At 46.6% G+C, this 12,163-nt stretch overlaps 1 protein-coding gene across 2 annotated transcripts in view; it reads right to left on the minus strand.

Annotated features, from left to right (window-relative positions):
* Positions 1-1,034: 1,034 nt before the first annotated feature.
* Positions 1,035-12,163, minus strand: part of xxylt1 (xyloside xylosyltransferase 1) — a 48,828-nt gene continuing 37,699 nt past the window's right edge. For both annotated transcript variants that reach the window (XM_078410908.1, XM_078410909.1), the window contains exon 4: positions 1,035-4,393. In XM_078410908.1, the coding sequence (XP_078267034.1) occupies positions 3,997-4,393 (397 nt within the window). In that variant the 3' untranslated portion in view covers positions 1,035-3,996. The remainder of the gene's footprint in view (positions 4,394-12,163) is intronic.

Genomic DNA, 12,163 nt, shown 5'->3' on the forward strand with positions numbered 1-12,163 from the left:
TTATTTTCTTATATTTCACATCAGGTATTGTTACTAAAATAGCAGACTGCATTTCACACACACACACACGACACCGAAACCAGTCTCTGCTGCAGGTACACACAGTGAAGAATGTCAGGAATGTGACCACACCTGTGCATTGCTATGAACATGATTCCAAGCATTGTCTTGGCTCCATTACCTGGGGCTTGATATTAAGTTCATGACATTTTTGGAATTGAATACTTGACAATAGCCATAAAGACTTAATTATGATTGATAATTCTTCATAAGCACAATATAAAAGCGTGATCTGCCCATTAGCTGCAAAATGGAACTATTTAAAATATACATGTCCACTGGCCCAATACACTACTGATGTGGAAGGAAACTTGAGCTAGCTCCCAACACCAACATAGAGCCACGCAGCACAGAAACAGGCACTTTGGCCCAACTCGTGCAGACTGATCAGCTTTTAGGGTCATAGAGAAATAGAGTGCTGAAAAAGGCCCTCGACCCAACTTGTCCATGCTAGGCAAGATACCTCATCGACACGCGTCAGACCTGTCCATGTTTGGCCCATATTCTTTTAAACTCTAAATGTGCTGCACCAGAATATTGCCAAGCTCATGCATGTTGCCATCATGTTGAGGAACAACTTAAACAAAGCAACAGAGCACATTGGGTCACAGCGCCTGGGCCAGGAGAGGAAGCATCCCAGCGTGTGCAGTGCATGCGGCATGCTGCAGAGGGAGACGCTTGAGGTTGCTGCTCAATCAGGGCATCGCTGCAGGATTCCTCAGGCTGATTCACCAGTGATATTTCCCCCACTGTAAGGTCACAAATAGAAGTATTCACTGACGATCACACAACATAAAGTTCAATCTGCAACTGCAGAGTGAGTGACGCATCCCAGCCTGCAGGTACCACACCCAGACCAGTCGACCAGAGATTGCACAAGTGCAGTGAGGTACAGGTACAATGGAAATGTTGCTCGCAGCAGCTCAGAGGCAAACAGACTCAGACACAACGCAAACACAGAAATTAGATGTTCATTTTATAAGACAGTGAAAAGAACAAGACGACACGACATGAATGTAAAATACACTGAGACAACACTTCCAGGGTAAAACAAGAGGCGTTCCTGCATGTTCTGTTGTCGAGATAAGCTCTCGGTCATTTCACAGCAGGAGTACCCAACTCCAAAAGTAAAACCTCTTCATTTTTAAAACAATGAACAAGCAATAATAATAATTTCAATAATTAACAATGGTCCTGTCAAGAATGCACGATGCCACCTGATCAACGTTAGATAAATGTCGGAGTAAAACATAATTTCCATTCACTCCCACTGTAATAACTGTAGAAAAGCAGGAAAAAAATACAAGTCAGTTGTACAAGTTTGAACTCGGAATAGTTGTGAAAATGGTGTAAGAGCAATGAAACTGGTCACCTGGCTCGATATTTGTTACACTTCTGACCAGGAACGATCGCCGATGATTTGCGTATGGAGCTTCCTTTGGACAGGAAGGCCTGATGGCACCTTGGATGCAGCAGGAAGGTAGTTCTCTTTGGTTTTGCATTCAATACCCGGCCTGATCACGTATTGTCTTTCCACTGACTGGTTAGCACGCAACAAAAGCTTTTCACTGTACCTCAGTACACGTGCCAATAAACTAAACTGAAAATGCATGCCGCATTGAATCAACCTAGTTAATAATATATTCCTTTATTCGTCCCACACCAGGGAAATTTACAGTGTTACAGCAGCAAAGTGGAGAGCAAGAGATCATTCATCATAAATAAAAGATAAATTGTCAGCAGTTTTCTGTGTGTTCTTAGCTGTTATTGTTGACTCGTCTGCTGGGAGCAGTGCTGGTTGTGCAGTCTCACAGCAGTGGGAAGGAAGGACCTCCTATATTTCTCCTTCACGCACTTGGGGTGAAGGAGTCTGTCACTGAAGGAGCTACTCAGTGCAGTGACAGTGTCCTGCATGGGGTGGGAGTCGTTGTCCAGCAGCGATGTTTGTTTTGCCATCATCCTCCTCTCTCCCACCACCTGCACTGAGTCGAGGGGGCAACCCAGGACAGAGCTGGCCTTCCTGACCAGCTTGTCGAGTCTCGTCCCTTCCGCCGCTGAGATGCTGCTGCTCCAGCAGACCACTCCATAGAAAATGGCCGATGGCCGATGCAACCACCGTGTTGTAGAAGGTATTTAGGAATGTCCCCTGCACTCCAAAGGACCTGAGTCTCCTTAGCAGATAAGTTACCAGATCCATAACTTTCTATCAGATCCATACCTTCCTATCAAGATCCATTTTGCTTGGAGAAATTATTTGAGTTAAGTTTTTTTTAACCAAAAGAATGTACTTTCAGGGATGTGCCATTGGTGTGTTGAAATGTGCTGAGCGCAAATTATGTACAAGACCAAATCTTGGCTCTGTTGACTCAATTTGCTGTCACTTCAGATATACTAGTGTTTGCCTCTGTGGACAGTGGTATAATCATTGCTGAAGGAAGTCCCATACACTCACAGGCTGAGAACAATCACAATCTTTATTAACACGGCAATCTCTGAACTGCAAATACCATTCCATTCCCCAAATCCTTCCACTGCCACGTGCCAGCTGGAATTCAACCTTTCAAAACCATTGAAATTAGACCAAATCTATAAAATGTTAACAATTAAATGAAAATGAGAGATGTGCATAAATAACAGAGAAAGTTTATCAGCAGGGATTAATGCAGTGATCTCTCTGTTCTGTAGGAAGACACAATAATGTGCACACAGATACCTCAACATTTTTGTCTTCTTCATCTTCACAGGCTCGTTCCGGTGAATTAAGGTACGTTCGGGCAAAACGATCATTTCAAATATGTTTCATACAAACATGTGAATAAGGAGGAGGACACCACCCCTTTATACCTGAACCCGCCTCGCCCCATTGTTTAACATGATCACTCATCTTACTGTAACATCAATTCTACATTCCCGTTTGCCTGCAGCAATCTTTCACTCTCCTGCTCTCCAAATATCTGTTTCCCACTGCCTCACGCACATTGACACCACTGTGTTTGCTGCCATTGAGGAAGATGCTCTAACTTGGGGAGACGAAGATTTGCCTCCACTCCATCTTAAATGAGTGAAGATTGATTTTTAAACGGCGATCCCTGGTCGTTGTTTCGCAAGAACAAACATGTTTTCCACCTGCACCCTGTCAAGACTTTTCAGGTTCTTCTGTGTAAATCTTCCAGATCTTTATTGTGAATTCATCTACCACAGTGTTAAAACCAGCTACCAGCAAGAACAAACATCTCTACACAGGATATCCAATGATTTAACAAACAAACATCTCTGATAAAAATGAACGTGAGACAGATGTTTAAAATACACAATGTGAGCAAGACAATGGAATCAGGTGTGGGGTAGAGTTGTGAGCTTGCCAAGGCTTTCTCAAAGAGGAGAGGGAAGAAAGCAACAGCAGACAAAGAACGGAAATGTCACAGTTAAAATGGAAAATGCTTGGGAATACGCAGCAGATCAGGCAGCATCCACACAAATAGAGTTAGTGTTTTAGGTTGACAATCTTTCACTCATGAACTGTGCTTCTCTCTCCATAGATGCTGCCTGACCTGCTGAATATCTCAAGAAATCTTCTGTTCCGATTTCAGTTTTCACTTTTGTAGCTTTTTTGCATAGATTGCAAGTACATGATTATACATTGGTTTGTATATTGGTTTTTGTGTACACGTTATGTACTCCTGGAAAGCAGTGACGAGTTTAATGAGAGCTTAGATTTGCCAGGATGTACTCCACTTTGATAATGCAGTTTTCCACACAACAAATGTATTATCTGTATCCATCACTTACAGAATGACAGAGACATAACAACGAGCAGATAAAAATAGAAGTTTCAAAATGAAAACAAAACATTTCTTATAAAAGGAATAAAGTTTTCCAGCAAAGGGAATGTTGTGCTTTCCGAAGGATCGGTACAAGTGTCCAAACGTTGTGCGTTTAATCATCTGGGATTGGAGTATTACAGTTTCCATGGTAGATTCTCACTTTCCCCTCACACTTGAAGTAGAGGTCAAAGACGTCGGAATACCCGTGGTCCCGCCACCAGGTGCAGAGCTGTCTGTTGTTGGTGCAGTGCAGAACGTGAAAGAGCTCAATGTGCTCCATTCCAATCAAGGTGAAGAAGTCCTGGTCGCCAAGGTGACCCTTGAAGTGGTACTTGTCTGCAAGTTTCCTTACCTTCTCTGCATCCAGGAGCTGATTGTAGAGAGCAGACTGCCGCATGGCTTGGAGATTGAGCAGCAGCACTCCGCTGTTGAAACCCGGGCGGCCATCTGGTGGCGGGTCCCCAACTTTAGTGTCAGGGTTCTCTTGGCGGTACTGCCAAAAGGTGTGCCTTGAGAAAACAGCAAAACACATCAATTCAACTAACAGGATCTCTCACGGTAGGTGGTCAGTAAAGTAACAGCTTGGAGAATAATCTTTGATAGAAACATCGTCCAGATTTTCCTGCAAAAGTACAGGCCTGCGATGTTTAATATAAACAGTACCATCTGCCTACTGCTTTTAGATAATTAATTTCTCATTTTTACTGCGAAGACCAGTCCAGCACAGGAACAGGGCCTTTTGCCCACAATGTCTGTGCAGAACATGGTGCCAGCATAAACTAATCTCCTCTGCCTGCACATGATCCATTCCCTGTGCAAAAGCTGATAAACACCACTGTTGTACCAGCCTGCACCAGCACTCCTGGCAGTGCGATCCAGCACTCACCACTTTCTGTGTCAAACACTTACCCCTCACATCTCCTCTCAGCTTTCCCCTTTCATCATTTATGTCTTTCTATCAGGTCTCCGATGTTCAAGAGAAAACCACCCGTTTATCCAACTCCTTGTGGCTAATGCTTTCTAATTCAGGCAGCACTCTACAGACTCTAAACCCTTCCAATCCATACATGTGTCCAAATGCCTTTTCAAAGTCATAATTGTATCTGGTGCTCAACTTTCAATGCACCTGGTGGCATATCACACTGCGTCGAACAGGAGTTGAACCCATAGAAAGAAGCCAATTCATTCTAAAAGAGGTCCATGATGTTACTGGAGTTTTTACTCAAAGGGGGCATGAGAAATAATGAATTAAGAAACAGCACCTGAATGTGACGCTCATCTGAAGGAACAAAATGCATTAGTCTGTATCCAAATTAAGACCCAGCAAATAATTACAGTCTTAAGCTTCCTGCCATCCACCAACAGCAGGCTCTACAGTGAAATCCTAAATAAACCTCTGACAATGCTTTTGAATTGGAGTCGGTAGGCAGTAGGAGGTCAATAATAAGCTGTGAAGAAATCAAGCTGCTAGAAATAACTGAATATAATTATGCAGCAGAGCCCTTGATGTTTTCATGCACAGACCCATACGTTATATTGTTGACTGCAGATATTCTACAATAGAACACTTTTAGAACGCACATCCAAATTCTTTTGACGAGAATAAACACACATGACGCAATGTTCTTGTTGGAATGTAAACAAACAGAACATTCCTGGAAGCTGCTACTGCCACGGACATTTATCTCAACAATGCATTATTATTCTCGAAGTGAAACAACCTGTTTGTGACAAGCTCTTTCTGCCAAACCTGCGTGTCCATCCCTGCACTACACTGGGACTTTACACATGCCTTTAACTACCTTTTCAATATGACAGTGTAACAAAGCCTTTGAGGGTATCATTTTGATATTTTTTTATAATGCATGGATTTGGTTATGATCGGGTTTTACTGAACCTTTTGTAAATTCCGTGGCAATACGTGCTCCATGCCGGCAGTCTATCTGTCAGACGAACTATCAACGTGACTGCCAATCGTGCCCGGGGAGATGGAGTTGGGAACTGAACGCTGGTTGAAGGTGATGAATCTTATTGACTCTTGTTTGCGTCGGACCAAATCACTTTAGTAATCTGCATGGCAACATCCTCTTTTGGTTCACAATGGAAGACTTCACAGAAACTTCAGAGAACAATCTGCTGCGCTTATGTGGGTTCACCACCATGGAGAAAGAGAAAGGTGAAATACTGGGAGCAGGAGTGGGCCAGGAGTGAGCCTTCTTCACTCAATATGATCACAGCCGATCGCTAAATTGCCCAAATCTCTTGCTCTCTCTCGCCATGATCTAACTTCTCGTTGATGACGATCTTGACTGCCTTCTGCGGTAGAGAATGCCACAGGTCACCGCCCTTCCTCATCTCAGTGCAAGCTCTCTCTGGAATGGTGAGGCTGTGATCCGCTCACGTCACCAAACTCAATGGTGCAGTGCATGATGGTTCCTCACAGAACAGTACCAGTCACTTCCCTCCAATCTCAACCAGGTGAATCATTTATTTTCCAATCCACAAGCTCACATGATGTGAGGTGGACCTCACCAAATCTCTTCCAGAATTTGACATAAACCTGGGCTGCAGACAGTGCTCCGCACACGACTCTAGTTACATTCGATAACTATCTCCTGCCCGTCACAGTGCTCTGCACACGACTCTAGTTACATTCGATAACTATCTCCTGCCCGTCACAGTGCTCCGCACACGACTCTAGTTACTCCAGTTACACTCATTAACCACCTCCTGCCTGTCACAAACACACCTGCATCTCTCCAATTGCCTCAAAATTCCCTCTTCAAGCCTCAACAATTTTCCCACAATGTATAGGGAAAACTGCAGATGCTGGTTTAAATCAAAGGTATTGAAATCAGTCTGAAGAAGGATCCCGAGCCGAAACGTCACCCATTCCTTCTCTCCAGTGATGCTGCCTGAGCCGCTGAGTTACTCCAGCATTTTGTGTCTACCCACAATGTATGTTGGACTAACAGTAATATTATTTCCTTCTTTAATCCTTCACCATTCTGCAGTGATGGGATTACACATGTTCAATGTGCAGGGATAATTTTCTTTCCTCTCAGTCAGCTTTGGAAAGTGGAGGCTCCACATCACTGCCTTCTCTCCCCGCTTCCTCTGAAACACTCATTTCTTGGCCATTCCTCCAACTATTCCCCGTGACTGTTTCAGTTACTATGTCCTTGCGCAGTTCAAGGATGCCCCCCACCCTGGCAGCCAGTATTTCTGATATCTGTCCTCTCTCCTCCTCCACTGTAACAGTGCTGATTCCAGTAGTAACTGCACCCACCATGGGAAGGAACACGTGGACTCAGTGACACCCAACTTCAGGACAACCTCCAAGAACAATGTTTATCCACACAACATGGCAAAAAACAGGGTAAAAAACAAATGTAATATGCTCCAATGCAATTTTCATTTCATTTTCTGTTGTATTCACATCTGGTACAGTTCTTAATTATTAATTTAAATGCAAGCTTAAATCCAGATAATTGGCTTGGGCACGGAATCATTTCAAAAACACATCCTTCCCACATAACAGCAGCAATTGCACGCCAAAAGAAAATCACAAGTGTTTTGTAATCACTTTGGAACATAATATGTATAGGAAAATAATTGCAGATGCTGGTACAAATCGAAGGTATCACAAAAAGCTGGAGTAACTCAGCGGGTCAGGCAGCATCTCAGGAGAGAAGGAATGGGTGACGTTTCGGGTCGAAACCCTTCTGGGTCACAAATGCTGCCTGACCCGCTGAGTTACTCCAGCTTTTTGTGATACCTTGGAACATAATATAATGCCCACATTAAAACAAGTTCCTTCTTCGACACTATCACATATTTCAATCATTACATGCAGGTCCCAAAGCTTTTTAAAATTTTATTTCTTCAGATGCTAGAATATTGAGCAAAACACAGAGTGCTGGAGTAACTCAGTGGGTCAGGCAGTATCTCTGGAGACCATGGATAGGTGATGTTTCACAGAGTGTTGGAGGAACTCAGCGGGCCAAGCAGCATCTGTGGAGGGAATGGGAAGGTGACGATTCAGGTGCAGACCCTTCTTCAGTTGGGCAATATTCTGTACACGTGCTTTTGCATCCAAGCTGAAGAAGGGCATTTAGGACAATCGAGAACATAACGTACCCCAAGATTCTTCCAAGTCCTTTACAAATGCAGAAAGAACATTTGTGGGCTCAAAACTGAGACTGAAGAGAGATTAATGCCAGTAAAGCCCAGTGGTATGAACATCGACTTCTCCAACTTTAGATAATTCCTCTGTCCCTCTCTTCCCCTCCCCTTCCCAGATCTCCCTGTATCTTCCATCTATATCCTTCCTTTGTCCCGCCCCCCTGACATCAGTCTGAAGAAGGGTCTCGACCCGAAACGTCACCCATTCCTTCTCTCCTGAGATGCTGCTTGACCTGCTGAGTTACTCCAGCATTTTGTGAATAAATCTTCAATCTGGTCATTTGAAAGAAGCCAGCACCGACAATACACCATGACAACTAGTTATATGGAGGTTGATATTTAGCAGTTTCTACATTTAAACTCTGCAAGTAAACTGTGAATGTGAATAATAGAGATTAGGTGTTGGAGGATTGGACGTGCTGACAACACTGAGTCACGAATGGCTGAACACAGTAATTAAGTGCTGCAAAGTGGAGTGTTTCAGCCACTGCTTTCACTATTCAGCACAGGTAAAGGGCAGTGGACCGCTCCACAGGCCAGCAGCCTTCATGATGCCAACCTCACCAGCTGAAACGTTAGGTAGAAACTCCACGCAAAATGACAACATCTGTGTGCCCCCACTCTGCCCACCCCCTGGGGCAGCGTGACCCCTCTCTCCCCACCCCCTGGGGCAGTGTGTCCCCTCTCTGCCCATCCCCTGGGACAGTGTGACCCCTCTCTCCCCACTCCTTGGGGTAGTGTGTCCCCTCTCTGCCCATCCCCTGGGACAGCGTGATCCCTCTCTCCCCACCCCCTGGGGCAGTGTGTCCCTCTCTCCCCACTCCCTGGGGTAGTGTGTCCCCTCTCTCCCCACTCCCTGGGATAGTGTGTCCCCTCTCTGCCCATCCCCTGGGACAGCGTGATCCCTCTCTCCCCACTCCCTGGAACAGGGTGATCCCTCTCTCCCCACCCCCTGGGGCAGTGTGTTCCCTCTCTGCCTATCCCCTGGGGAAGTGTTCCCCCACCTCCTGGGGCAGTGTGTCCCCTCTCTGCCCATCCCCTGGGGCAGTGTCCCCCCACCCCCTGGGGCAGTGTGTCCGGTCTCTTCCCACTCCCTGGGACAGCGTGATCCCTCTCTCCCCACCCCCTGGGGCAGTGTGTCCCCTCTCTGCCCATCCCCTGGGGAAGTGTCCCCCCACCTCCTGGGGCAGTGTGTCCCCTCTCTCCCCACCCCCTGGGACAGCATGATCCCTCTCTCCCCACCCACTGGGACAGCGTGATCCCTCTCTCCCCACCCCCTGGGGCAGTGTGTCCCCTCTCTGCCTACCCCCTGGGGCAGTGTGTCCCCTCTCTGCCCATCCCCTGGGGAAGTGTCCCCCCACCCCCTGGGGCAATGTGTCCCCTCTCTCCCCACCCCCTGGGACAGCGTGGTCCCTCTCTCCCCACCCACTGAGACAGCGTGATCCCTCTCCCCCCACCCCCTGGGGGAGTGTGTCCCCTCTCTGCCCACCCCCTGGTGCAGTGCTCCTCACCCCCCGAGTCAAGTCAAGTCTACTTTATTTGTCACATACACATACAAGATGTGCAGTGAAATGAAAGTGGCAACGCCTGCGGATTGTGCTAAAACTACAAAACAGAATAGTTTTTTTTTGTTGAAAAAGACACAACACAAAAAATAAATTAATACAGTAATTTAGGCCCTTATGATATAAGAGTTAACAGTCCTGATGGCCTGTGGGAAGAAACTCCGTCTCATTCTCTCTGTTTTCACAGCGTGACAGCGGAGGCGTTTGCCTGACCGTAGCAGCTGGAACAGTCCGTTGCTGGGGTGGTAGGGGTCCCCCATAATGTTGCTGGCTCTGGATCTGCATCTCCTGATGTATAGGTCCTGCAGGGGGGTGAGTGTAGTTCCCATAGTGCATTCAGCCGAACGCACTACTCTCTGCAGGGCCTTCCCTGTCCTGGGCAGAGCTGTTCCCAAACCAGATTGAGATGTTGCCGGACAAGATGCTTTCTACAGCCCCAGAGTAGAAGCACTGAAGGATCCTGAGAGAGACTCTGAATTTCCTCAGCTGTCTGAGGTGGTAAAGGCGCTGCCTTGCCTTACTCACCAGTACGGCAATGTGGGTTGTCCATGTCAGGTCCTCTGTGATGTGGACTCCCAGGTATTTAAAGCTGCTCACCCTATCCACAGTAATCCCATTTATCTCCAGTGGCGTGTACGTCCTCGGATGTCGTGCCCATCTAAAGTCCACAATCAGCTCCTTAGTTTTGTGACATTCAAGAGGCTGCTGTCCTGACACCAGAGTGCCAGATCAGCCACCTCCTCCCGGTAGGCCTTCTCATCGTTGTCGGAGATCATGCTCACCACCACAGTGTCATCAGCAAACTTGATAATGGAGTTGGAGCTGAACCTGGCCACACAGTCATGTGTGTACAGGGAGTACAGTAGGGGGCTAAGGACGCAACCCTGGGGGGATCCTGTGTTCAGGGTGATGGGTTAGATGTATGTATCCCCATCTTGACCACGAGGCCTGGCGGTGAGAAAGTCCAGGACCCAGGCACAAAGTTAAGCCCCAAATTCAGCAGCTTCTCAGCAAGTCTGGTGGGGACTATTGTATTGAAAGCTGAACTAAAATCAATGAACAGCATCCTCACATAGTCCCCCTTCTGGCTGTCAAGATGAGAGAGAGCGGTGTGCAGAACCTGGGAGACCGCATCATCCGTGGATCTGTTCGGACGGTATGCGAACTGCAGCGGGTCCATATTGCGAGGCAGGAAGGCACAGATGTGGTTCTTGATCAGCCTCTCGAAGCATTTCATGACCACCGAGGTGAGGGCCACCGGTCAGTAGTCATTCAAACAAGCTGGAGAGGCATTCTTTGGCACTGGTACGATGATGGATCTTTTGAAGCATGCAGGGACCACGGACTTGGCCAAGGAGAGGTTGAATATTGTGGTGAGCACTGGAGCAAGCTGAGTAGCACAAGGCTTTAGTACTCGCCCAGATATACCATCCACTCTAGAGCCCACTAGGGTTGCCAACTTCCTCACTCCCAAAGAAGGGACAAAGGGTGATGTCACCGCCCCGCGCATCACGTGACCTCACCCAGCCAGCGGCCACGTGCTCCTGCTCCACCAATGGCTGTGCAACCCGCCTCCCGGCCCGGGTGGCCACCATTGGTGGAGCGGGAGCACGTGGCCGCTGGCTGGGTGAGGTCACGTGGGGCGCAGGGCGGTCCCTTCTTTGGGAGCGAGGAAGTTGGTAACCCTACTAATACAGGACAAGGGTGGTCCCGTACGGGACAAACTAATTTAACCCAAAATAGGGGATGTCCCGGCTAATACGGGACAATTGTCAACCCTGGAACCCACAGAGCTGGCATCGAGGTGAGTTACTCCGGTTCCCAGGAGACCACTGATGAGGAAAAGGACTCGAGAAGGAGCACAAATAGCAGATTCGGTCTATAATCTTTTCAGGTATTTTCACTTATCCTTTGTTGATCTGCAATGGAAATATCAACATCAACTATGTGAAGGGCACAAAGGAAACACAAGAGAAAATAAAGGATAAACATATCTCAAAGTAATCAAAATAAATTTAACACCGTATTTTGAGCCACAAATTCAATTATTGATAAATGTTTCAAAGTGAGAGGCCTGGTCATGAAATTTCAAGCTTCAATGGTTACCGTTTGCTAATACATTGTTTATCTGTTGCATCTTGTCTGCACAACACTCCCATTATAATGACTGATGGCTTGCTGGAGAACGCTTGTTTAATTTAACAGCTCCTCACATTAAATTCAGCACAGTAATCAAGTGGTACAAAGAGATTCCATTCTCAAAAAAAACATCAATATATCACTAATGAAAATGGAACACAGTGTTTACAAGGACTCGACGCACAGCCTTGTGGCAGGTCAGAATGTGCACAGAGGCACAGAGCTGCACCAGAATCCCTCTGCTTACATTCCACCACGAATCACACTCCACTGACACTCTGCCTCATTCAATCAAACATGGTGAATACTTGATTGAACTTCCATAACTGTACGGTGGACAGCTTACTGACTGATTGCGTAAAGGCCGTAACTTGAGCGCATAGGAATGAA

This window comes from Rhinoraja longicauda, chromosome 13, assembly GCF_053455715.1.
Source record: "Rhinoraja longicauda isolate Sanriku21f chromosome 13, sRhiLon1.1, whole genome shotgun sequence".
Taxonomy (NCBI): Eukaryota; Metazoa; Chordata; class Chondrichthyes; order Rajiformes; family Arhynchobatidae; genus Rhinoraja; species Rhinoraja longicauda.